This window comes from Ailuropoda melanoleuca, chromosome 8, assembly GCF_002007445.2.
Source record: "Ailuropoda melanoleuca isolate Jingjing chromosome 8, ASM200744v2, whole genome shotgun sequence".
Taxonomy (NCBI): domain Eukaryota; kingdom Metazoa; phylum Chordata; class Mammalia; order Carnivora; family Ursidae; genus Ailuropoda; species Ailuropoda melanoleuca.
The window spans coordinates 105037144-105064242 of NC_048225.1; the positions used below are offsets into that span (position 1 = coordinate 105037144).

Genomic DNA, 27099 nt, shown 5'->3' on the forward strand with positions numbered 1-27099 from the left:
TCCTCAGGGACAGCTCTGGGTGTGTGTAACCTGTTCTCCAAGGGCTGTGTGCTTGGTTTAAAGATCCACTGTCACCATCTTGAAACTCTTAATCATTTTTGAACAAGGGGCAGGGCATTTTCATTTCACACTGGGCCCCGCCAGTTATGTAAGCCAGTCCTAATTTTTTGTTGTCCTCTCTTTAGTATCTTTTGAATTTTGAATTATGGAAACATGTTTGTTTTTATTATTAAAATTATTTTTATTTTTTAAAAGATTTTATTTATTTATTTGACAGAGAGTGAGAGCACAAGCAGGGGGAGCGGCAGGCAGGGGGAGAGGGAGAAGCAGGCTCCCCGCTGAGCAGGGAGCCCGAAGCTGGACTCGATCCCAGGGCCCTGGGATCATGACCTGAGCGGAAGGCAGACACTTAACCGAGTGAGCCACCCAGGCATCCCTGTTTGTTTTCTACACTTAATAACAAAATACCAAAAAGGAGAACAATAAAGAAGGACACATTATTTGTGGCACTCATTTAGAAACAGTTCGTGTCCATTGCGGTGCATGAGCTGCTGTATGCACAACCTGAACACCGTACATCCGACCCACAGTCCGACGGACTCCCAGGAGAACCTGTGTGACATGCAGAATGCCACTCGCATGAAGGACATAGAGACAGTGGCTTGCTCCCGGACATTTGCCGCCGCCCAGGACGAGCCAGTCCTTACTCCACAGCTTGCTGGGGAGACGAGGCTCCCCAAACTCTCCTCTGGCCCCTCCCCGCCAGGATTCCCTACCTCCGGGAGTATCTTCAGAGTCAGGTGACATCAGAAGTCCTAGGTGAACATCCCAGCTCTGCTCGGAGCTCAGTGCAGGACACTTCTGTGGAGACAGGAGACTTGCATGGTGGGCATTGATGGGGCCTGGGAGCCTCTGAGAGGTCATCTTGTCCACCCCCTTCAGGCCGGGCCCTGTCTATGCTGTCTCTTGCCAGAAGAGTCTGCAGGGACAGGGAGTCCATGAGTTTTCCAGACCCCTCATTGTAGTATTTGTCACTGATGTGGATTTCTTGCCTGAATTATTCATGTTTCAGTTTTTGCCCATTTCTTGCTAGGTGTAAGAAATTGGGATTCTCCTGCCCCACAGATTTCACAGGGTTAAACATGCCCACAGCCTGAGGACCAGCTTTGAGGATCAGCACGGAGAGAGAAAAGCACCCCCCTTCAAGTGTCATGCCTTGGCCGCTGGCCACCCAGCCTACAAGGGAAGGAGCACTGCTGCCCTCTGGTGGCCAACCAGCAGAGGCTCAAGGAGCAGCTCGCGGGGCGGGGTCGCCTTCGCTTGTCTCTGGGACAGCAGCTTGGAGTCTTCAGGTAAATTAATGTCCTTTCACTGTTCCTGGAACACAGCAAGCTTGTCCTCCCCTAAGGGCCTTGGCTCTTGCTGCCTCCTCTCCCTGTCTAGATCTCTAGTGGCAGTCACCTATTCTTCTCTAGTTCTTGGGCCAAATGACACCTACTCGGGGAAGCCCTCCTGGACCATTTTGTCTGAAATAGCACCAACCTCAGCTCCTGTCTCTTTCTATCCCATTTCCTTGTTTGCTTTGTTCAAGCACTCATCTAATATTTGAGAATGTCTGTTTCAATTCTGTGCCTAGGGCTTCTCTCCCTTATCAGAATATGGGGTCCCGGAGAGTAGGGTCTTTGCTAGTTTCATTTGTCACTGGACCTCCGTGCATTGTACATAGTAGATTCTCAACAATACTCGTTGAAGGAATAAATAAATGCATGTCAACAAGAGTAACTGAGATTGAAGCAGAGCTTCTGGTCATCAAAATCATATTCTCTGCGGTGGGCAGGGCACATACCCCCATTTGGCAGACGAACAAGCCGAGGCTCAGAGAGATTTATAGGAGTCTCTGAGCAGCCAGCAGAGAAGAATGAGCCAGTCCTTGGTGCCTTTCCTGGTCTCTCAGTCCCCTACCCTGGAGGGGACAGAACGATGTTCCAGGCTTGAACGGTGGCCGGCACGGGTTGAAGCAGGCCCTCACCTTCTGGCCCTGGTGACCAAGGCAGCCTGAGCTGCGCCCTGTTCCAAAGCTGTGCTGGAGCTTTGGGGCTGTGTGGTGGCTTGGGCGAGGAAGGCCAGTTCACAGGAGAGAAGAAGAGGACTCGAGACAGTGGCCTGTCCGTCTGCAGAGACGTGCGTTCTGGAGCAGGGCTGTGTTCGGGGAGGGTGGGTAGCAGGAAGGCTGGAGCCAGTGAGGGACCTGTGACTCCTCCAGGGTCAAGATTTGGCTGTGACGTTCTGGGTTCCATCGGGGTCCCTGAGGGCCCAGCCGGGTCCTCACTACACTCAGCCCGAGGCAGGGGCTGTACTCTGATCTGGACCCAGCACAGAGGCGAGGGGGTAGAGGGCTCTGGCTGCAGAGCCTAGGCTGCTTGGGCTGAGTTTGGGCAGGTGGGGGCGCTGGTGGGGCCGGGATGCCCAGGCCCCAGGCAGGCTTCGTCGGAGACCAGAGCGGGAGTCCAGGAGATCAGCAGCACCTACTCCTGGGCTGGTCTTCTGGCGAGAGCTTGATGGAGTCTGCGAGGTAATTCTCCAAGACGCTTCGATACTGGGGAAGGAAAAGAGAAGCCAGAGTTCACATCCTGAGAGGCAAGGCGCCTCACCTGCCCGGGGCGGGGGTGGGGGGGCCTGGTCTTCCCCACCCTCTTCTTTCCTCACCTCCCCCTCCAGCTTCTTCCCAGGAGCCCAGAGCAGGTGGATGGCACGAGTCACCTGACCTCCAGCGAGGTCCCAAAACTCTCCATTCTCCAGAGGGATCGACTGGGGTGACATTTGACCTCAAGCAGAGACGACGACAACCCACTCCTTCTTTCTGCTGGAGACCTATCCCCACGAACACCTCCACACTCCAACCTTCTCTCACCATGTCCACCTCCCAGTCCCCCTCCCCACCCCACCCTGGCACCTGCGGAAGCCCAGTCAATCCTCTGCCCTTCCCATGGCCTCTGTCCGCCCTAAAACAGACTCAGCATGTCCGCTGGGCCTATTTGCTTCTCTGCCCACCTTCCCAAACCCTTGTGTCCCAACAATGTCCAGAGAAAGCCTCTCCCCACCCAGCTGGCCACTTCTCTCCCAGGACCCACCCCGCTTGGCTCAGGGGCGAGGGTGGGGTGAGGCAAGGGGGCCCTTCCTCCAGGAGATGAATTCGAGGGCGAAAGGGTCTCCTCTTAAAGGGACCCCATCTCTTTTCTCTGCCAGGCTCTCACCAGTCACCAGGCTTGGGCGTCCATGCCCCCTCAGCTGGTACTGTGTGAGTGCCGAGCCCGTGGGTATGCCCTCGCTCTGCGTGTGAATGCCTCCCGGTCCCTTGGTGTGGACCCGAGCAGCACCCATCACCACTGGTGAATGTCACAGCCCTTAATGCCATGGCCCTGGGTCCCAGGAGGTGGTGTCAGGGCTCCCCTGATATGCCCTGATGTTGGTGGCTCCTGAGACACAGAAGGCCCCATGATGCCCCATGACTCACTGCCACCCCCAGGCTGAGTGGGCATTTAGCCTGACGTGCCGCGCTTGTGGTGCTGGGCTGGGATCCAGCCCTTTTCCAAATAATTTGTTTCTTGGAGCCCTTGTTTCTCAACCCTTCCCTGTAGGGTCTTGAGGGGCCTTAGCCTGGGTGATGGGCCTCGAATATCCCTAGACAGATTATTTAGAGTTTTTAGAATTTATATAATAATAATAATAATTTTAACAGGAAGGATTAGTGCTGGGGGGTGAGGGGCAGCGTACGCTCTGCAAAGGGTCCATCTCTCTGTAGATGTCCACACCCCAGATTGATCTCTCCCTCTGCTGGGGAGGATCCTAGCCCACTGCTTATGCACTTGACCCAGGGTACCCCAGGGCTTCCCAAGCTCTCACCCTGAGAAAGCAGAGTCCCAGCCGAGGTGTCTGAGAAGAGACGATGGGGCTGAGTGGCCCCTCATCACCTGCACCGTACCGGCCTGGCAAGCGGGCCCCAGCCTCTGCAGCCCCGGGCGCGTCCAGTGCCCCTGCTGGCCTGTTCTGTAGGGTACGGGCCCTCTCACGCCGCGGAGTGAACGTAGTTACACTCCTGCCAGTTCCGAACCTCCCAGCTAGGGCCGAAGAGGAGCAGAGCGTCCCCGGCTAAGCCCCCCTTTACACCGAGTGATCCAGCTTCCCCGAGAGGAAGGATTTGGAAGGATTCTCTGGTTGTTTGGTATTTTCCGGGTCCTTCCCTCATCATGAAAGCCAGAGACCGTGACTGGGATCCAGAACTTTCCTAATCGGCTCTTTGGACCCAGGAGGCAGGGCCTGTTGGTTCATCGTCCTCAAGTGTGCCCCACCCTCACATCCTCCCAAGGCCCGCTGGGACCCCAGAGCCCCTCATGACCAGAAGCCTGTGCCATTGTCCACACAGCCAGCCTCTGGGGAAGGAGATTGGGAATGCCCCGAGGATCGAGAGGATCGAGGAGCTGCGGGGCTCTCTGAGCTCCTTTGCATTTTATTCTAGATTCAAATGGAACGCTGCCTCTGGAAGGTGTGAGAAACTTCCTAATTCATTACACTGGCAAAGCCTGCGGGCTTCACTCCGGCTTTCTTCACCCAATAATATTCACACCTCCACAGGTCTGTGCCACTGGAGTGCTTCTCGTCTGTGACAGCATTTCGGTCCTCTCAGCAATGAGCGCACCTAGCTGTAAAGTCACACAGTGGTACCCTCACGCACCTGATGCGCCTAAGGGATGTGACTGACTGTGGCCATCTGTCCCCTCGAGCCCGGTCACCTCTCTGGCCCTGCTTTTAGATCCTCAAAAAGGTCCTATCATTTCACCACGCTTACCTGCTAGCCAGCCAGCCTGCTTCCCTCCTGGACGTGGCACTGTGTCTTTCTCTAGTTAGCTTCGAAGGAACTGGCCCCCAAGCTGCAGGGCACGCCCCGGGGGCCAGGCCTGACCGGTCCCAGCAGGGATGGAGTGCCAACCTCGGAAGAGCAGAATCCCAACCTCCCGGATCCCCTGAAGCAGATGGCATCCCTTCCTGGGCCATGAGGGCATACTTACTCATGTTTTGGAATTACTACATATCCTCATCCTCGAAAGTGGCCGGATTGGCATAGTGAAGTAACTGCCTACCATCTTTCCTTTCAAAATGGTAGCCGAGTACCTGTTCTGGTGCTGACCTCACAAGTCACTCTTTCCAATCAGAGTTCACCGCAGAACTCAAAGTTTCGAGGGACCGTGAGTGTCCTGTGCCCCAGTGGACCGCATGACCCCCTCCTCTTGTGATGCCCCTGCCCTCCCCCTCTTCTCTAGCCTGGTCCCTAGCATTCCATTCGATCCCACCTCCGTTCGCCAAGCTGGGCACCTGGTCATTGACCTAAATAGCCCCTGGTTCCTTCTCTCCTACCTTCGGCTGTCATCAACCACTGAGGCGCTCCCTCCAAACTCCACCCGGTCCGGCCACCCCATTCGGCCGCGCCTGGACTCCTGCGGTACCTTCCCCTCCACCCCTGGGGCCCGTCCTCCACGAAGCAGGAAACTCCCCTGCCACAAACCCGTCTCCACAGCTCCTGCCTTAAAGCGGCTACCTTGTTTAATGCCTTCTCTGTACAAGGAACTGCTTTATTTGGCCCTTGCAACAACCCCAATAGGAAGATACTATTATTTGAACTTTAAAGAGAGGGAATCGGTGGCTGAGGGAGGCTGCGTGACTCGCTTTAGGACGCACAGTGTGAGGCAGGGCCAGGACTTAATGTCGGATGTAGTGGGCTTCGGAGCCTGAGCCCGGGGGTTCCCTCCCGTGCCCAGCTCTCACATCTCCCTCCCAAACCCTCCACGACCTCCCTGGGAAGGAGGGGAAAGGCCTTTGCAGAAAATGTCTTTCAAAACTTGTTTGACCTTGAACTAGAGATGGGCAACCTCCAGGTTCACTTTAACATCTGCGTGAATTTTACATTTTATGCCCTAGTAATTATGTTTGTTTTGTTTTAATGTGAAAATATTTCTCCTTCAAGTTCCTGAGTAAAGGACATGCCCGGTGGGGTTTCGAGGTGCCGGGTGAGCCCCCATGTGCCTCGGGGCCAGCGGCGCGATCTGGACAGCATGCACCTGCAGCCCGAAGTCCGAGTCCCGGCTGGGGCTCTCCAAGCCTTCATGACCTGTGCTGTTGACCTTGTGGGCTCCCTCGCTCGCCCCACCCACACCCCGCTTCCCTTCATGCCACGTTTCCGTCTACTCACGGACCCACAGTGGGTTCCTCACGTGAGCCCTGCAGATTGGGGCCTGGGCCTCTGGCCATGCCCTTCTCTCTGCCCTTCTGCTGCCCCCGCCCTCCCCCCTCCTGTGTCCACCTGCAAACTGTGTATTGTCTTTCAACACCCAAGTCACATGCCGCTTCTCTGGGTAGCATCCTCACCACCCCCGCCGCCAGCCGCCACTGAGTCATCTTGGTGCCTTGACCTTGCTCCCTCTGGGGCACGTTCCTCTCTGACAGCCTGTTTGTGAATGTCTTACTCCTCTACCTGACTTTAGAGCCACTGAGGTCCGTAGCTCCAGCCCTAGCCTGAGAACTCAGTAAATGTTTCTGGGATTGCATTATTTCCATTTTACAGATGAGGAAACCGAGGCTCAGAGGAGTCACATGTCTTGCCCAGGGGTCCCCTTGAAAGCCCCAGGGCAGGATTCGAATGTAGGTCAGCCTGACTGTGGACACCATACTTGTGACTTCCAGACTTCTCATCGGTAAATTTCCGCCATTGACATGAGGGACTGATGTGGGCTTGCTAAGCCATTCTTCTGCCAAGTAGGATATTAAAACAACACCACCACCACCACCAGTAGAAAAGCTTCATCAAGTTGACACAGCAAGAAAGATGTAACTTTAAGAATAAAGGACACTCCTTCTTCAGAAAGGGCAGATGCTGGCCACACACAGACACGGGCTGTGGGCTGATGGCGCTTCCCTGTGACTCAGCATTTGGCTACCAGTGCCCTGTGTTTGTGGAGATCATTTATCACAGATCACCATACAAGGTCAAATAACATTCCTCCGCTTTCCAGGGCAAGGCATGAGCCCGCACATCTGTGGTTTGAGAGCTGACGTTGCAGACTGTGTCATAAAACCACACCTCTGGGTCATGTGCTAGAGACGGGCACCCACCCCCAGCTTCCCTTTAACCCGAGACAGCGAGGGCTGGGGGCTGGGACGGAAGCGTGAAAACAGTCTGTGGGGGAGGACCCTGAGCCGAAGGCTCTGGCACGTCTGGATGGCACGCTTGGGGCTCCTCCCTGGGCGGCCGGCCACGCGGACGTGGTTGCTGCCTCTCTCCCTGGTGGGCGCCCACAGGCAGGGCCCCGAGCCTCCTCTCCAGAGCGGCTGGCAGCACGGGGCCAGGGAGCCGGTCACCCCCAACGACGGCAGGCACCTCCACAGAGGGGAAACCCCCGACCTCTCATGCTCCTTTCCTCAGTTCAAAATCATTGCTGCCATGAGCTTCTCCCTGCTTCTGAGAAGCTCACCCTGATTAAATGTGGCAGAACGATGAGACAAGCCAATCCCTTCCCTGTGCGGATCACTCATGAACCCTCTTCTAAGTCTCCAGACTCCATATCAGAAGGGCATGAAAACCCTGCTACTGCCTCCAGGCAGCCTTCCCTGATCTTCCCATCCCTCCCCCTTCCCTCCCCCACTGTAGGGATGTGCCCCTCCTCTGGGGTCCCCCACCAAATCCTTCCCCAGCATACACCTGTTCTGTGACCCCATGTGGGCCTATCAGACTGCCTCCAGAGAGCAAGGGGCCCTGAGCCTTGCACATGGCCCCACACAGATGACACAGTCAACACAGGGGTCCACAGCTATCCTGCTGTTTGATGGGAGGATGTCAGCAACTCCAGCAGGCCTGTACTTCCACCTGGACAGAGGGCCGGCACTGTGGGTCTTCTCTCCCAGCAGCCAGGACTGAACTAGGTCACCACGTCTCAAACCCAGGGATGAGGTGCAGAACCCTACGTTTTAGAAAATCCAGACTGAGGGGCCACCAACTTTACACTCTAAAGTAGCTTTATACTTCTGGTGTTCTGGGGCTCAGAATCAGAGCACTGCCGAGCCCATTCCAGAACTCAGTAAGACAATGAGCAATCCTGTCCTACCCACAGCCCTACCAGTGCCCAGTGTGTTCTCTAGAAGCTCCTGAGTTTCCCATCCATGGGGCAGCCCTGGAGGTGCTGCCACCAAAGCCACTCACCCTGGACAGAGCCCGACTGGCCAGCATCTCGAAGGCTTGTACCACATTGATGTCATTCTTGGCACTGACTTCAAAGTATGGAATATCCTTCTCTCTACACCAGCCTTGGGCTACCTCCTGGGGCACCTGAAGGAGGGGAAGACATGATCACTGTCCCTGTATCATCACCGCCACCATCCCCACCATCATCATATTGCCCACCATCACATTCCCACCATCCCCGCCACCACTCCCATTTATCGAGAATCTTCCATGTTTCCAAAACTTTACATGCATTCTTTTTTTTTTATGAAGATTTTATTTATTTATGTGACAGAGATAGAGAGAGCACAAGCAGGGGGGCTGCAGAGGGAGAAGGAGAAGCAGGCTCCCCGGTGAGCAGGGAGCCTGACGTGAAGCTCGATCTCAGGGATCATGACCTGAGCTGAAGGCAGATGCGTAACTAACTGAGCCACCCAGGCGCCCCTACATGCTTGCTTTCTTTCTTCCTTCCTTCCTTTCTTTCTTTTATTTTTTTTAAGATTTTATTTATTTATTTGACAGAGAGAGAGAGACAGTCAGCGAGAGAGGGAACACAAGCAGGGGGAGTGGGAGAGGAAGAAGCAGGCTCCCAGTGTAGGAGCCTGATGTGGGGCTCAATCCCATAACGCTGGGATCACTCCCTGAGCTGAAGGCAGAAGCTTAACGACTGAGCCACCCAGGCGCCCCTCATGGATTCTTTCTTAACAAAAAGCTATGAGGTTGTTATTGTTAGCTCCATTTTCCAGATGGGGAAACTGAGGGCTGTGCTCAGCGTGTGTGGGGGTGAGCGGGATTTGAATACAGGCTTGGAAGAGAATTAGAGCCCATTGTACTATGCTGCCTTCCTAAGGCCCACACTAGGTGCTTCTTCCTGCCATTGGCTCCTTCTTCTGTCCCTTCCAAAGGAGATGAACGCGACAGACACTAGCCGGGGTGGAGGACTTCTGTCCCCTGAGCTGGCTGACTAGGGCCTGTGCCCAGGAGCTCTGTTGCTGAGCAGAGACTCAGGTCCTTGCTAACCTTCTTCCCCAGTGTAGAGTCCTAGCAACAGTCAATAAGCTGCTTCTATGGGCTGGATACTGTGTTAGATATCTTGTCCTAGTCATTCATTCAATCCTTGCAGTGACCCTGTGAGATGGGTGTTACTAGCTCCACTTTATAGTTAAGAACACTGAGGCTCAGAGCGGTTTAGCAACTTGCCTCAGATCACACAGCTGAGAAGGCAGAGCGGGAATGCAGCCCAGCTCAGTGCTTCGGGGGCATCGGGGCTGCCCTCTGCAGGGCACCGCGTGAGGACTGTGCCGCTTCTGTTCCCCCCACTAGACGGTTGGCTCCTTGAGCTCAGACTCAGGGTCCTTTCAGCTCTTGACCTGGCACCATAGGCCACTCAGGACAGGTGGAATGAGCACATCCCCACCCGACTGCAAACGGCCGATCAGAGTTTGAGAGTGTGGGTTTGGAAAGCGCCTGGCGGCCCTGTTAGTTACTTCCAAAGACAGTTGGAGCCATTCAGTCGGATGCCTAATTAATTATTTCCGGGAGGAGGAAATGGCCATATCTCGAACACTGGCTGTGCTCGGTACTTTATAACCATGATTTCATTTTATTTAAAATGGGGAAAGGACATTCTGCCTCTCTCCCAGAAGACAGCGCAGCCAGGGGGAAATCAGAGACTGTCTCCCTCACTCCTGCAGGTTCTAGGATTGACTATCTCATTGGTAAAGGAAGCATCCCTGTCCCCTGTTTCTTTGGTCCTTGCTTCCCTGGTCTCAGCCATGGCGGCAGCACCAGGGGCTCATAGCTATCTCCCCCAGTGCCTCTGCTGACACCAGCATTGTCCCGGCATTGGGAGGCTTGCCACCTGAGACTGGAGGGTGCAGCCTGGAGTCAGCTAAGCAGCCTGTCCTTTGGGGGGCTAGCTGACACCTCCACACCCCATGCCCAGGTCCTGGGGGTAAACCCTAGGCCTTGGTCTTGGCCTCTGATCTCCAAGACTCTCCTGCCTTTATGGGGAGGGCCCCAGAATTGGCCAGGACTGCTTCCTTCCATGGAGCACTGATGCCTAAGGCCTGGTGAGCAACCAAGAAGGCTCACAGTTCAGGAACATTCTGAACTCTTTGGGGGAAGGGTCAAGGGTGGCTGTCCTCACTAGGAAGCACAAGTAAATAAGCATTAGGAACTCACGCATTGTACCTAGATGGCACCTTAGAAATGCAAAGGGGGTAATCAGAAGGGGGAATGAAACATGAGAGAGTATGGACTATGAGAAACAAACTGAAGACTTCAGAGGGGAGGGGGTGGGGGAATGGGATACTGGTGATGGGTAGTAAGGAGGGCACGTATTGCATGGTGCACTGGGTGTTATACGCAACTAATGAAGCATCAAACTTTACATCGGAATCTGGGGATGTACTGTATGGTGATTAACATAATATAATAAAAAAAAAAAAGAAATGCAAAGGGCTTCCTGCCTTTTACAGTCCTCCAGTGTAAGGGTGGGACTTACACTTCTTACAGTGCCTTCCAGCCTTCCTTTTTTCTACCCAATCCCCTGCCCAACCCCCTGTCTCCACCAGGTGATGAGCATTTGACTGGACACATCACTGATGTCCAGGAGAGGCAGTAAAAACTGAAGTCAAGAGAAAAGAAGTCAAGGCCTCTGCCTCTCCAGGATGTAGGGAGATCTGTTATATTTTGTGGCGTGAGACGCAGAAGCCCGGATTCATGCCCATGAGACCCAGCAACAGGGCTGGGATGACAAGGCTGCAGCAGCAACCCGCTCAGCTCGGCTCCCTTCTCTCCCACTGGACAGTGACCGGGCCTGTCTGGTGCCCAGTTGTGACAGGTGTTTTATCTCACTTGGCCCTGATCTCTCTGTTGGGTTTATATGGAATGGTTAAATACCCGCTCCAAAAGGTCAGCTGAGATGATGTTGTAAATTAACCTTCTTGGGGGGCCTGGGTAGCTCAGTTGGTTAAGCGCCTGCCTTCGGCTCAGGACATGATCCCAGGGTCATGGGATCGAGCCCCACATCAGATCCCTGATCAGCGGTGAGTCTGCTTCTCCCTCTGTCTCTCACTCACTCGTGCTCTCTCTCTTTCTCAAAAAAAAAAAAAAAAAATCTCAAAAAAAAATTAACCTTCTTTTTGTTCGCCCCTTCTCCTCCCCCACTCAAGCTCTGCAAGCCAGCCTGGGAAGAAAGCTGCCCAGACTGGGCCTTCCACTATTCACTTCCAGTTCTTGTTACGGTTTCAAGATTGTTTAAATTATCTTGTCTTTTCTTTATTTATAAAATAACAGTTCCTTATACTTTAGGCTCTGACTGTGGAAATAAATTCAAGGAGTGGTACTTGGGGACTTGGGAAATCCGAAATTTTGAAAGTGTTACCTCGGTTAATTTTGTTTTTGGCTGACAATATACACTATGAACATTGTTTTTCTGTTACAATTTTGCTTGTTCATCAGAGGCCAAATGTTTGACAAACCTAGCTCGGTTTGCATAATTTTGTGCATGATGTCTTTCCATCTCATATGCATTTTAAATCATCAGTTGTATTAATGTTAACATTAGTGTGTCAGATACATCTTGAACCACTACCAAAAGTAACAGAAAATATTTTCGGAAAATATAATTCCCATGTTAAGAATCAGCGATGAGTCAGAAATTGCCTACCTGAGCAGAGAGCAAAAAATTCACATTCTAGCAAATAGATTCCTCATAGGATGGGTGCTAGCAGAGCTGTTCTTTCTATCAAACTAATATTTTTCCACTATGACCTTCTATGGAAGGAATAGGGATTTTTTAAAAAGTCAGCAATTTCTTTAAAATCATTCTGGTGATAAAGATATGTATATATAATACATGTACATGTATTTTATTGTGGTGACATAATACAACATACACATAAACATAAGCTTTACCACTTTATATTTAAGCCCACGGTTCAGTGGCTTTAAGCACATTTCCGTTGTTGGGTATGGATGGATGGGGTATCACCCCACCCACCTCCAGAACCTTTTCCTCATCCTAAATCTAGTGATATAGTTTTAAACATTTATTTCTTTTTTATTAAGTGGGGAAAACTCGCGTGTTTTCTCAGCCCATCCCTTGGAGGACATAAGAGGGAGGCTAACAACTGCTTCGGTGTATTAAGCTCGCCATGTGCTTTAGGGCACCAGTTCCTTCAGGCCCCTGGCCCGCTCATGAAGTCTGCGTCTGGGCTCCATGTTGCCGATGAGGAAGCTGGAGCTGGCCAGGGGCACACAGCAGGCGTGGGTTTGAGCCCAGAGAAGGTGCTCTTTCAGGTGGCACTCGGCTCTTATCCACTCACCCCTGTGCAAGTGAGAGCCCAGAGCACATCTCTCAGCTGGCCTTCTCTGTTCCCCAAACCCTCCGTTAAGCTGGGACCAAAACAAGGGACACTGGAGGGCAGTGGCTTCCCAGCCTCACCTCCCCTCACTCACGGTTCCTCCTCTCCACTTCCCTGCCCTCATCTCATTATTGCTGAGCTCTTCCCCACCTCTGCTGACCTATTCTACCTCCCCCCCAGTCCCCTTCCTGGGGCTTGCCTGTGGAAAGACAAACTCCCCTAGCCCTCCCTCCTCCAGGGTCCTCTCTCACTTCCCCGGGTTGGCTGAGCCCTGGCTTTTCCTGGAGTCTCTGTTCCCCCTGTCGCCCTCACCAGCCGGGACTGTCTCCATATGCTGCTCACCACAGACTCCAGACACGGGGATGGGCTTGCCCGGGCCTCACTGTTCCTTTCAAGTCTCTATTCTTCCTCTGTCTGCAGAGCAAAACCCCTCCCCTGAGGCTTGGATGGACACCCCTCCACCCCTCGGAGCCATCACCTGTTCTTTCTATCCTGCTTGTTTCGCTCCTCACCCTGTGGCCCCCCCCCCTCAGGGCAGCCTCACAGTTCCTGTCCCTCCATCAGAATGTGTCTTCTCTCCTCTTCAGCCTCTTCTTCCCAGGGCTTGACTCTGGATCTCCAACAAGCCGTTGAATCTGGCCTCTCATTCTGTGACACGGTCTCCTTCCCTTCGACCTCCTTCCACCCTCATTCCTTCAGCCCTGCCCTTCCACCTTGGACGCTGCAGCTGCCTGTTCCTTCAAACCTCCCCTTGGCTCTCTTCTTTCTGTGGTGGCTTGTCTGTGCCTCCACATCTCTACTCTTCAGCTACTCTTGTCTGGAAACACCTAAGTCCCAGATCCCTCATTCTTGGCTCTCAACCCACATGTGGCTACTGGAGAAAAACCCAACCCAGATGCCAACTCTAACTCCTGGTCTCCTTCTTTAGCTGGGACCCTAGTGTCACCCACCAGTTCTTATCTTTGTCCTTGACTTCTCTCCAGAGTAACTGGCAAAGCTTCACCATGATTCCTGAGACTTCTACTTGGTTCCCTTCCTCCTCCCGCTCAATAGAAGCTGGTGCCTCTGATCTCACGAGAAAAAAATCCAGCTCTCAGGCTTGGACCCGATGACCTACAGACTCATGAAGCAGGATGTTAAAATGGAAGTTTCGGCAGAGGCGCTACAATTTAATGGATGTCAGATATAAAGTGGGTTGGGAGACAGACTGCCACAGGACATTGCCCATTTCAAAAGGTTCATGACCAAGAAATTGTTAGATGACTGTAAAACCCACAGCATGGATATAAAAGGATTGAAAGGATTAGAGAGGATTTCTTTGGAAATAGTTGTGTTGTGGGTATACGCCTTCCCCTCCCCTCCTGGAAGAGAGAGAATAGGTCAATCCTCACTTCTAGCCAAAAGAAGGCTTCAAGGAGGCCACTTGAAAAGCTTCACATATGACCCCCGGAGTTTGGTGGATACAGTGGACAGGTGCCTGACAAGCCCTTGAGGGGTCTAAGACAAAGGCAACAGGGCAGAGAACGGACTGCTGTGAGAACGAGTCACCCTTGCCCTCAAGGGAGCCAGAATCCAAAGGCGAGGCTTGTGGGAGGAGATGTGGGGTCCAAGGAGAGCTAGCCGGCCTGGAGCTATTGTAAATCCCATCAGAAGGACTTCCTGCAGGACATGGTGCCCCCAGTTGGGTGGAGGATGAAAAATCGGGAGACGAGGAGAGAGAGAAGGAAAATGCAAGACTCTTGTCATGGGAGGGACAGTAAATGCTTCCAGTGGAGGCTTCGTAAGGACTCAAAGGTAACCCATGGAAGAGACAACTTGAAACACCTGCTGGGACCAGAGAGTACAAACTGTCTTGTGACAGTACCCATCAAACAAGGATTTTCCTGCTATCCTGACTTCTTCTCCCCCTTGCTTCATTTCTGACAGGGTCCGAAACCAGAATTATCCAGAGAAGGGGAGGGAAGCGTGGACACATAAAGTTGGCAATGAGATGCAAAAGACCATTCCCCTGTCTAGACCACAGTGTTCTCCTCTATAACTGCCCCAAGTGGAAAAAAGAAAGGGAGACACCTTGCTTTTCAATGAACTTAGGACTTTGATTATTACCTGAGACTGGATATTTGCAATTAGAGAATGGACACTAAATTTGCAACCTGAAGTGACCATAGAATTGATGATGCCTAGATTTCTATTTCCAGAAGAGACATCTCTGAAGTTTTATTCTAGCATATTCCACAGTCCACTGTCATCTCCAATTAGTTCTTCTACAAGTGCCTTAAACTCAGCACATCTAAACTCATCTCTTTCTGAACAGGAGGCTCTTCTTGATGGCGGTAGCTTCTCTGGAAGCACCATCAACCATCCATCCATCCATCCGTCCATCATTCCAAATGATGCCTCAGTTCTATCCTTTTCTCTATTTGAACCATTGTGAAAACATAGCTCAAACATGATGGCTCAGTTCCTCATTTCTTTTCTCTATGTGAAACACTAAGACAACCTTGTTCAAATGGCTCTTTCTGGTGTCACTGAAGCTTCATCTGGCACAAGGTCATCTTTTACAAATTAAGTCTACCTCTATTGTTTTCTCATTAGTGCGCAATATGGAGAGAGCGCTAATCAATTCCACTATGGCAGTAAACACCAACACAAGTGGGGTCACAGCAGCTGGGGAGCAGCCAGCTGCATGTGGTTAGCCAGATAATCTGAAAAACGCTCATGTTGATAAAAATATATATTAGTAGTTTCCCAGAAAATTTATAGAGTTAAGAATTTATAACTGCCATCCCTGCATGATGCTGGGTAGAAATACTGTTCTAGAAGTTAATTCAAATTCCACCTGCTTTCCTCTGATGCCTTAATTCTTCCATTCTGTGTCTCTAGACAAAATTGCTTTCACTTCTCAGCTCACATCACGCTATTTCTTGCCTTTGCTCATATCGTTTCTTCAGCCTGGAACCCATCTCTCCTGGAAGCCCTTTCTATACTCTGGGCTTGAGTAGATGCCTTTTCACTGTGGTCCCCAAATATCCAAGGTATATCTCTGTCATCGCATTTATCATAATCATGTTTTAGAGTGTCTGTATCCACTACTAGACTGTGAGATTCTTGAGGTAAGGATTGGGCTTGGTTCTGCTCTGTATGTGTGGGACCCACCCCAGGGCCTGGCACGTAGTAGGTGCTCATACAATGTTTGGAGACCGAATGAAAGTATGGACGGTACCTGCCGGTCTGCGAGATCGATCTTGTTGCCCAGCACCACCATGGGGTAGGATGGCTCCATTGGAATCGTTTTGGCCAGAACATCACCCCGCCAGGTATCCAACGCTTCAAAGGATTCCAGGTCGGTGACATCAAAAGCCAGGATGCAGCCATCAGAGCCTTTGTAGAATGTGGACACCATGGAGCGAAACCGCTCCTGTCCGCCCGTGTCCCAGATCTGGAGGGGAAGAGCAGCTGCCCCATCAGGCTGTGATGAGGGCCTGGAGGTAGGCCCAGCTGGGCCACATGATGTCAAAGTTTCCTTTCCTGAGCAGGAAGCTTGTGGTCCATTCACACACGGGCATCTTAACCCTGCCACCCATGTACTCTCCAGCATCTCAACACTATCATCTGAGCTCTCATTGTCCCCCTGGGTCATCAAGAAAGGCATAATTATTCTCATCTGATAGATTTGGACTTTGAGAGTGACTTGCTCAAGGCCACTTACCAAGATTTCCAGTGAACCTGAGACTAGGAGTGGGGCCTCCTAACTCCTGGATTTGTCCTTCCTCCCCGCCCCCAGATCAGGGATCAGCAGTTTTTTTCTTAAAGGGCCACATAGTAAATATTTTAGTCTTTACAAACCATACTGTGGGTTGCAGCTACTCAATTCTGCTGTTGTAGTGCGAAAGCATTCATCGACTGTAAGGAAACAGTGGACATGGCTGTGTTCCAATAAAACTTTATTTACAAAAATGGGTGGTGGACCACATTCGACCCATGAGTTGAAGTTCGCTGATCTCTACTCTAGACCTTTGTAGCTCCTGGTGTACATTGCTGTGTGAGTGGCTAGCTAGGGAATGTGGGATGATTTTCAGGCATGCATGCTGAAGAGGGAAAGGCAGAGCTGCTCACCTGTAGTTTCAAAGTTGTGTCATCCAGGATGATAATCTTGGAGAGGATGCTGGCCCCCAGCGTGGTCTGGTAGTCCTCGTAAAACGTCTTGTGCACATATTGGTGGAGGAGGGAAGTCTTTCCTACACTGAGAACAAACCCCCAAACACATGTGAACAATAAACACACACACACACACACATACCCACACACACCATTCTCAGATCTTGCCATGCCCCTCTTGCTGCCATCTCTCCGAGCTTCTGAGTTTCTAACACTTACAGTCCAAGGACCACAGTGAGCAGCAAGGGATTAGGGAATGGACTCTAGAAGCTGGGACCCACCCAAACAAACCAGAAACCAGGCAGACCGACTCTCAGGCTCTTTTGCTCATCTGAGCTCTCTTGCTGGGGGTAGGATGTCCTCCCCAGTGCCACTCTGAATCTGAGAGAGACCCATGGTAGGTAGGAAATATTCAGAGGTCTCACTGTCCTTGGGTCGAGGCTGCTTCCCAACCCCCACACCCTGAGTTGATCCTGGCTTACCCCAGGGCTCCGATGATGATGAGCTTCAGGTCCACCTTCTTCCGGGGATTCATGGAGGGCCTTCAGAGCCTGTAGGGAAACAGAGGTCAGCTGCATGCTGGTCAGAGTCCCCTGTGGCCATTGTTGCTGAGGCTGGCCTCTGCTTTCCCTGCCTTGATGTGCAGATCATTGTTCTGGGCCCAGACTCAGGTGGGGTTGTTCTCCAAAAGAGATGGATCATCAGCAACCCTTATCCCCCCACTTCCTCTTGGGGCCTCCACAAGGCTGGAAGTGTGATGACCCCACAGGACAGGCACATTGCTCACCCTTCAGCTTTACAAACCCTGCTCTTGGAGGCAGCCTGGAGCACCAAGAAGACCGGACAGGGTTGAACAGAGGCCTCGAGGACAGTCAAGCCTAGAGCCAGAGATGGAGGGCAGTGTGGGAAGAGGAGATGGAGGCAGGACAAGGGGTCCATTGTCAGGACTGCCTGAGAGGCTTTGGATGGGAGAGTGCCCCTCCCCCAGCCCGAGGTGTTGCTGCAATCACAGAATCAAAAGGCTCTTCTCCAATGCAGCTGGTGGGGCTATAATGGGTACATGTTTCTGGAAAGCTACTTGGCAGCCAGTATTGACAGCCTTAAAAATGGTCCTGCCCTCCATTTCTAGGAATTTGTCCTAAGGAAATAATCTGAAATGCGGGCAAAGATTCTTGTTCAAGAGTGTTCGTCACAGAATTATTTATAAACATCTGACAACAAGGAAGTGGGTAAATAAATCATGGCACACAATGAACTATTAATGTGGAGTTTTTGAGAATATTATACTAATGTGGGAAAATGCTTATGCCATAGGGTCTAAAGATTTTTAAAAAGATTTTATTTATTTTGAGAGAGAGAGAGAGACAGAGAGAATGAGCAGGGGGAGGGGCAGAGGAAGAGGGAGAGGCAGACTTTCTGCTGAGCAGGGAGCCCGACACGGGGCTCGATCCCAGGACCCCGAGATCATGACCTGAACTGAAGGCAGACAGACACCCAACCAACTGAGCCACCTAGGCACCCCTCATAGGGTCTAAAAGAAAGACAGAAGACACTAAACTGTATATACGCCGCCCCAAATAGAACATGAGTTCCTACTTGCATAGAAAAAGGTCTAGAAAGAAATATACAACAAATTTAAGTGGTTAATTCTGGGTGGTAGGAAACTGCACAATTTAACATGCGTTCTCTGTGCTTTTTAGTATGTTTCATTTTTTTTATAACAAACATGGCAAACAGGTCTTGTTCTTGTAAGAGAAGTACACATATGTGTGTGCATTTTCTATAGACACGCACATATTGATTACTATTATTGCATTTTTAGCAAGCTAATGCAAAACCGTCACAGGGGGTTTGCTTAACTGGGTCTTTGGGTTCTACGTTTACACGCACACTTACGTATACACAATTCCCGACTCCTGAGTCTCCTATCCTTGGATGTATTCAGTAGGCATACTGAGAAAACTTGATCCGATTCTGCCTGGCTGAGGTGTCAAAAAAGCCAGCTTGAGTTTCCCCTGGGACTTGGAAAAAGCTCTACATTGAATGTCCTGAGCCCTTGGTTCTCGTTCCCTTACTTTGTCACTGTGGGGTATTGGGCCAGTTACTTCCCCTTTCTGAGTCTTGGCTCTCCAACTAGAGAATGAACAAGTTGGGCCCCAAAGACTCAAAGCCCCTTCTGGTTGAAACATGCTTTATCTACTGCAGCTGTAACTCACCGGCCACGAGAGCCTTGGCTGGGGGTGCCTAGTTAGTGCAAAGCTAAAACAAAAGCCCCCAGAGGCAGAGGGCTCTTAGGGCCCCTCCATGAGCCATGACATGGCCCAAGGGTGATTTGAGGCTCTGCTCAGAGCTGCTTGTCCCAAGAGCCAGAATTGGTGTCACTGGACCCTCTGCCATACAGCCTAGGACGGCTGGGTTGGCATGGCGGGCAACAGGTGTTGGTGATCCATGACAGTCATTCCAAAAAGACCTACATGTCAACTGCATTGCAAAGCCCCGCACTAGACACAGGGAAGAGCACAAAGATGGGACAAATAGGAACCGCCACTAGGGAGTCATCATGGGAGAAAGCACAGGGCTGAGTGATTACACCAGAGAGAAGGTATAAAGCATCTAACAGGGGGTGCCTGGGTGGCACAGCGGTTAAGCGTCTGCCTTTGGCTCAGGGCGTGGTCCCGGCATTATGGGATCGAGCCCCACATCAGACTCTTCCGATATGAGCCTGCTTCTTCCTCTCCCACTCCGCCTGCTTGTGTTCCCTCTCTCGCTGGCTGTCTCTATCTCTGTCGAATAAATAAATAAAATCTTAAAAAAAAAAAAAAGCATCGAACAGAAGCACACAGAAAGTGCGGTGGGAATTTGCGGGTGGGGAGAGAAGCTGGCAATCCAACTGGCCCTGAAGAAACAAGACTTGTGGCTAGGGGGTGATAGTTCAGAGGGAGGGGATGAAGTAATCAAAACTCTGGGAACAGGTGAATGGAGAAGGCAGATGGTTTGCTTCAGGGAAGGGTGAGGAGAAGGGTATGGAGGCAGGAAAGCAGGGAGAAGCAGCAAGTTTTAAGGTGGGTCGTGGGGTTCAGACGAAGGATTCTGTCCATTCATTCATTCATTCATTCAGCAGACATTCCCTATGCTCCAGACAGGCAGAAGAAGGTAATTCCAGGCATTAGTCAGGGCTGGCATTTTGTGATGGGTGTCACTACCCACAGGGACACCACCCAGGGGAGAAATGGCTCAGAAGCCTGTGAAAGGCAGCATGTCTCCAAGTATCAGTTACCACCCCAGAAGGGGAGTGAGAGCCATGGCGAGGTCTTTCCTAAAGGCTTTGGTACAGCATGCTAACTTAGCTTCAAAAGCTAATATAGTGCCTTAGAAGGGGAGTCAGAACCCCAGGGAGGCAGGGCCAAGTGGGAAAGGAACTGGCAACGGCAGAGCATCTGCAGGGGCTGCTCTGCGTTCTCTGAGAGCCCAGGGAATCCTCCCCATGGTCCCAGGACATGAGGACCTGAGACTCAGAGAAGCCAAGTCACTCGTCACTCATCCAAGGCCCACCGGGCAGTACGTGGATGAGCGAGGGTTTGAACGGAAGGCCAGACAAGGCTCCTCCGCCCGGCTGCCTCCTGACCTCCTGAGTTTGAACACAGAGAATCCGTGCGCAGAGGATCCGGGGCACTGGGCTCAGGTGTGGTGTGCCCCATCCAAACCCCAGCAGAGTTGGAGGAGAGGGAGAGAAGAGCAGCCAAAGTGACAAGAGGTAGAAACGGGAGCGCAGGCAACAGGTCTGCGGTACAAGAAGTTCGGTGAGGATGGACCACCGGGGTCGAGACTCGGCGTGCTCACTGGGAGGGCAGTGTGTTCACACGCTGTGATAGGGCCCTGCCTCCACGCTGGTCTCGTCTGTGCTCACAGGACAAGCTGCTCGCCTGGCGCTGTGTCCAGGGCTTTGCGAATATGCAAATGCAAACATGCATCTCACTGTGAGGTTAAGTGAGTGAATACCTTATTATAATACACATACTACATTATTTTAATACATTTACTGGCCCAAATGAAATGTTCAAGAAATGTTAGCTCTTGTATGACTATTATTAGCACACAAAAGGAGATTTTATTTATTTATTTGACAGAGAGAGAGAACAGCAGAGGGAAAGGGAGAAACAGACTCCTGCTGAGCAGGGACCCTGATGTGGGACTTGATCCCAGGACTCCAGGATCATGACACTTAACCAGCTGAGCCACCCAGTTGTCCCTGTTCTACTGTCTTCCATAAGACTAGAGCAAGGATCACATACCCGCCACTTGGTGCCTCTGTCAGAGGCTCAGGGCTGCTGGTGTGGGTTTGATGTGGGGCAGCGGAGCTGGTGTGCTTACGAAGGGGAAGTTGGGGGTGAGGGCAGGGGACGTAGACAGCGCGTGTGTGTAACAGAGGACCAATATCCTCTACCTGGGAAGCACCCTACAGATAATCAAAGATCATATACGACGTGAAAGTGGGCAAGGAATATGAATAAGTAACCAACAGAAGTCTTACGAATGATAAGTAGCAAGCTTTGAAAGGATACTCAACCTTACTAATTTTTAGAGACATACAGAATTTAAAAATACCATTTTTTTTTTTACCTGCCAGAGAGTAGCAAAAATTAAAAAAGACTGATGGTAACATTTAGTGTTGGCAAATGTATAGGGAAAGCGCTATTGTATATTGCTGATAGACTACGAATAGCATGGCCTTTTTTGGAGGGAAATTTGACAATACCAAAATGTAATACCCCAGATTCTAATTTTACTGATCTATCCTGCAGAAACGCACCTCTACTCAAACATATCTTTGTACAAAGATGGTTTCTGGAGAACATTGTTGCGACCCAGTGTCCATCGATCAGAGATTCTCTACATAAATTATGACCCATTCAGACTTTGGAATACTAGGCGGTTTTAAAAAGAGTGAAGGAATGAAGTAGAAAAATATGATAACAATTAAGTAAAAAAGAACATCCCTGAACATTCTGTATAGTACGATCTCAATTGTATGCAAACAACAATGTTGACCATATATTTAGTATTCTATCTGTGCTTGTCTGTACACACAAGAAGCTGTGGGGATCAGACACTGAAAGGTTAATAGGAGCTGGGGAAAGGTAGATGAGAAGCTAGGAGCTACTGTTTTATTTTATATACGTCCTTTTTAAAAATTTGTTACACCAGGCTCAGTTGTCCTTGTTATTAAACAATATCAAATATATAACCTTAAAATTTCTTTAAAAAGAGCACATGGGTGAATGGCAGCCCAAAGTCATCAGAGTGTGACTTCCTGACAAGACAAATCACTTTTGTGTCAGGGGCAGGAGAGGGAGGTCACCCCGTAGCAGGGATTGATCATGAATTTCGGAGTCAGAGTTCTCATTCGGCCTCCCTACGTTCGTGACCTTGGGTGAATTGCTTGGCCTTGGTGAGTCTGTGCCCTCGTGGGTAAAACCAACACGGCTCATGGCTGTGGCTTGTTCTAGAGGGTGGCGTGCATCATTTCTTAGAGCACCACAGGCTCCCCCAACTGAGGAAGACCCAGAAAAATGGTTAAAAATTGCATGGGATGGGGGTGGGGCGGCAGAGACCTCATTTGCAGCACCTGCCACCTTCCGTGGTGTAGGTACTTCCGCCACGGCGGATTTCAAGCCAGCAGCGGGGAGCCTGCTCCAGCGCACTGTAGGAGGGACCTCAGAAATGATTAGTCCAATCCCCCACCCAGTGCTTGAGCCATCTCGACCACATCATGGGAAGACGGAGCTAGACCTGCCCCAGAGAGCTCCTTCCCTCCATTAGCCGTGGAGTTCTCCTGGGGCCACACGAAACATGCCCAATCCCTCTGTCACATGCCTGGCCTTCTGAGGTTTCCAGGCTTCTCCTTGAGTTTTTCTTGAGTCTTTTCTTCTTCAGACCCTCGTGACTCACCTTGGGCTTGACTCTGAGCTCCCCTTCCCCTCCCCCCCACTACCCTAGTCCCCTTCCCCTGGATGTGCCCTGAAAGTATTCTGCCACTGCTGATCCCCAACCCCACTCTCAGAGGGGCAGAATTTGCTGAGCTTGCTATTTAAATAGCCTGCTCCTTGCACCCAGGATAACTAGCAGCAAGAAGAGGGTGACCAGGACTGTGTCACTGGCGAGGGAAGGCGGCTTGGCGGAAGACACTGGCTGGGCTCACCAAGGAGCTAGGTGCAGACTTCAGACAGTGGCTGAAGTCCCCTCCCATGTCCTCTAGGCTCTGGCCTTGGCCGGACTTTGGCAACAGCTGTCCTTTCGAGCCTCCTCCCACTCACTCAGCTGCCTTGAATGCTCCAAACCTGGGCATCCTCCTAGAGGCCAGGCTGAGTCATCGCCTTCCACTGTTAAGTAACAGGGAAAAGCGGGCTTGGAAGGCAGGGCCCTGCCTTCAGCCAGCTCCAGTCCACCCAGAGCAGAATGCGCGGGTGGCTCACTCTCCATTGCACGTGACTAACTCTTCTCCCCTTCTTGCCCAGCAGTCCTTCTAAGCCTGCAGCCCTGGCCTCGCTTACCCGCCAAAGCTATGGTGTAGCTCAGTCGCTGGGGAGCAAGAAAGACTGGGTTGATGCCCAACCCCCATGACAGCCCTAGGGCTTGGGGTCAGTCTTACAAGAACTCTTGGCTCTGTTCTGTTCTCACCTTCCTACTTCCCTTCTCTCCCTACCCCACTGGCCCAAACCAGGACCCAGGTACCATCTCCTGCCTCGTTGGTGTTGGGTGGGGTGTCATTTCTGCCGACTAGGAGAACAATGAGCAGGGGCAGATGGGAATTCTGAAGCAGGCAGTCTCCCCACCTTGCTCCTACTACCTTACCCCACTTTCAGTGCCTCCCCTCCCTGCTCCCCACATCTGGGGAAATGATAAATACATCCGCACTAAAGATAATGGGATTTACAATCATGGGAATAAAGTTTGTCTCTGAAAAGAAGCTGTCTATGGAGTGAACAGCTTTATTGCCTTGAGGGAAGGCTCATGACTCTGCCTTACCCTCCTAAATCCCAGCAGGTCTAGACCTGCTCCCTCCAGGAAATGTACCCGCAGCCCTGGTTTCAGAAGGCTCAGCACCTACTCTTATTCTTTAAGTTCTTTGGAAGTATTAGCCCTGTCTCCCTAAGTAGACTGTCAGTGCCCCGAGGAGAGGACACTGCCTCCCACTTCTCTATCCCTCAGTGGAGCCTGACCCATGCTGGGAATAATGAATCTTCAATAAATAGTCATTCATCTCCATCCATCCATCCATCCATCCACCCATCCATCTGTCCATCCGTCCATTCATCCATCCATCCACCCATCCATCTGTCCACCCGTCCATCCATCCAGCCCACGTACCGTGTACTTACTATGCAACAGCACTATGTAGATCTGAGGCTGCAGACAAGCTACTACCTCTATGGGACTTGTGTGATGGGGCATCGACTGACAAGCTCAAAGAAATTATTCTTATTAATGCATAATGCCTAGCCATTATAGGGCACATGGCAGTTTACCAAATGCCAGCATAGTCCAGTGGGTTCCTGAGTCAAGAACAACTAGTTAGTGGCAAGTTGAGACTAGAATCCATATCTGTCCAAGTCCATTCATTGCTTGCTTAGCTTTGCAGAGCCGTGCCCGGAGACATATTTATGATTTAGAATAAGAAGGACGGTTTCCTACTCTAGGAGTTCCTCCTTCCCCCATGAGACACTTCGGCCAGCAGATTCCACCCAAGAAGATGCCCTGTCGATGTGGCAAGGCTACCCAGGGCGTTAGCTGGCTCTCCTCTGCTGAGCCAGCAGCTGTGTACTCCGGCTGAGACCGATGGCCCATGCAGAGCCCCGAGCCGGGCCCCAGCTCCCAGGCCTGGGCGGGGAAGTCCTTTCTGCCTGGCTCGCTGCCATGCCCTAGACGTTTCTCTGGCGTGGAGGGTCTTTGGGTTGGATCTAAGCCCTGCAGCTGCCAGATTCTAAGCCTCATCCTTGCATGCCTTGCCTCTACTCCCTCCCACCCCACCCCAAAACCCCAGTACCTCTGGGGGTTGCTGGGACAGACAGAAGAACTGAAGAAACTTCCAGGGCACTTACAGCGGCGTCTGCTTAGCATCCGGCCTCCGAGGGCAGGCGACGTTCTCTCTGAGTCTGGGAGTCTCCTCTTAGAGCAAAGGTCTCAGCCGGTTCAGAGGAAAAAAGCTTTGGATCAGAGCAGCTTCTTGAGGCCAAGCGACTTGCTTCTGTTTTCCTCCTCTCCCTCTCATGCACAGACTTGGGAAAGTTGCAAAAGAGGCCAAGCCGGTGAGCTCAGCTGTGTGGGTGGAGGGGGTGGGGTGGAATGGGAAGCTCGGCTTCAGAGCTCCCTTGATGGGGTGGACTCCGTGAGAATTACGTTTACGGGGATGCTGGCCCTGGGGGTGGGGACAAGGCATAGAAGGTTCGAGGGTGGGGGTGTGTGGGTCAGAGCCTGTAGGGCAACACGCAGGTTTGTGGGCACCAGACAAAACCCCTGGCTGGTTTAGGAACTTCTGCAGGAGCTCCTGGAAGCCCCCCAGGGAAGGGGACCTTTTGTTTGTGGAAGTATTAGAGTCACATGTGCGGTAGAGTCGGTCCCACCTCCAGCCTGGCAGGAAGACATTCCGGTCCTTACGCCTTGTTCTCACCCTAGCACTGTACGCCCCGCTGCCTCATATCACCTTGCCACCGCACGCACGCACACACGCACGCGCACGCACACACGCACACCCGTCTTGGGACAGGGAGGCAAGTCCTGGCATCTCCCTGGGCTCTCAGATGGAGACGTGTGGCTCCACATGGAGTACTTAAGAGACTCCGGCAACTTTCTCGGTACTGCGAGCATGCGAGCATGCGGCTAAGTTTGGTATTCCTTTGAGCTGCTGGAACCACGCCCCGAGTAACGATGGTTGGCAGATAAAAGGGGAATAAGGTCGGTCTTGACAAGCCCGAAGTAATTGGATTCCCAGCTCCCCAGGGCTCTCCTTAAGGCTTGTAACACATTCGATGCAGCCCTCCTTCCTTCCCCCCACACATTCCTTCCAAGATGGGCTGTTTTCCTCCCTGCTGGGCCATCCCCTTGCTCCATATCCTCACTCAGCTCACTCTTCCTGGTGTCCTTTGAGCCTCTGGCCCCGCCTCATTGCTACTGTCTATGCCTGGCTGGTCAGCTGGACTCTGTGTTCCCCAAAGGCAGAGCTAGTAACCTCAAACCCCACACCCGGCCACACGCAGTGCCAGGGACAGGCCTGGGTAAGGAGTTTTCAGTGGGACAAAAGCTCCAGCTGATGCTCACGTCCTTGTTCCAGTTAGCACGTGCCTGGAGAGAGGGTGCGCTGACCTCCCGAAGTGTGTTGTTGGGCAGGGGGCATCAAGCTGGAAAAATCCCAGAGCACGTTTATCCATAATATTCTATTATGTTTGCTTGGGAAAAGGTACATCCCTCCACCCCCAGGGTAACCACTGCTTTATGACATCTCCTTTGTTCTTAAATGGTCGCTCTTTAGAATCCAGCTGCCCCTCCCCGCCCTATATTCTTCTACTTTTCTGAGACCAGGTTTTATTTATTTTTTCTTTTCTTTTTTTTTTAATTTAAATTTTAATTAGTTAACATGCAGTGCCATATTGATTTTTGGAGTAGGATTCCTGAGACCAGGTTTTCAATGAATGTGTGTGTGTGAGAGAGAGACAGAGAGAGAATGAGGATGAACCTCTGTAGACCGTGGAGGCATATGTGAGACTCTTGCAGAGAATACGTAAAAGTCTCCAGCCATAGGGTCTGCCACTGTGGGTGCTTTTGGGGAGGGGAAGTGAACTATCCTCGCCTAGTCCTTACAGTCTCTGAACACAGGACTGAAACTTAGACTTTCTGGGGATGTTTGCAGAACTGTCCTTAACACCTTTGAAAGCCACCCTCAGGCTTTAGTTCCTACTTCTTCTGTCCACATGGATCGAGGGTCAGCAACTTCCCTTCTCTTCCTCTGACACATGCCCTGGTGGTAAATGGGGACCAGCCTCTCCCCTGCAGAGGCAGCCCTGATCCTGCCTTCATTGAACTTCCTTCCTTCTTTCCCTCTTGCATGCGTTCATCCAGTCATCTGAGTATGTCCAGCCCTTTGGGGGACACAAGATAAATACTTTCATTTAATTAGTGCAAATAAGACACGGTACAAATAATGATATAACAAATGAAGCTACAGGGTTGTGGGGATTTAGAGGGTTTGGAGGAGGAAAAGGCTTTGTGGAAAGGAAGGATCTGAATTGGAGCTCGAAGGATGGACAG

The 27099-nt window shown here is 51.6% G+C and overlaps 1 protein-coding gene across 3 annotated transcripts; it reads right to left on the minus strand.

The window, feature by feature from the left end:
• Positions 1-347: 347 nt before the first annotated feature.
• RAB7B (RAB7B, member RAS oncogene family) lies at positions 348-25637 on the minus strand. 3 transcript variants are annotated; one of them, XM_002928429.4, is made up of 6 exons: positions 24842-25637; positions 17280-17348; positions 16756-16882; positions 15863-16078; positions 8249-8374; positions 348-2596 (listed from the first exon to the last, which is right to left on the minus strand). In XM_002928429.4, the coding sequence occupies exons 2-6, from the start codon at positions 17330-17332 to the stop codon at positions 2516-2518; spliced, it is 603 nt and encodes a 200-aa protein (XP_002928475.1). In that variant the 5' UTR covers positions 17333-17348; positions 24842-25637; the 3' UTR covers positions 348-2515. The 3 variants fall into 3 exon arrangements, with proteins under 3 accessions (XP_002928475.1, XP_011234588.1, XP_034523027.1); XM_011236286.3 differs by having other exon boundaries at positions 24897-25632; XM_034667136.1 differs by lacking the exon at positions 24842-25637 and adding an exon at positions 24400-24567.
• Between the last annotated feature and the right edge of the window lie 1462 nt (positions 25638-27099).

Excerpts from the sequence above, each read along its gene's own strand:
- RAB7B (XM_002928429.4), bottom strand. The coding sequence starts at position 17,332 with ATGAATCCCCGGAAGAAGGTGGACCTGAAGCTCATCATCATCGGAGCC. Across the intron at positions 16,079-16,755 it reads ACACAACTTTGAAACTACAG|ATCTGGGACACGGGCGGACA; the intron begins GTGAGCAGCTCT and ends CTTCCCCTCCAG. Across the intron at positions 8,375-15,862 it reads TCGATCTCGCAGACCGGCAG|GTGCCCCAGGAGGTAGCCCA; the intron begins GTACCGTCCATA and ends CCCCTCCTTCAG.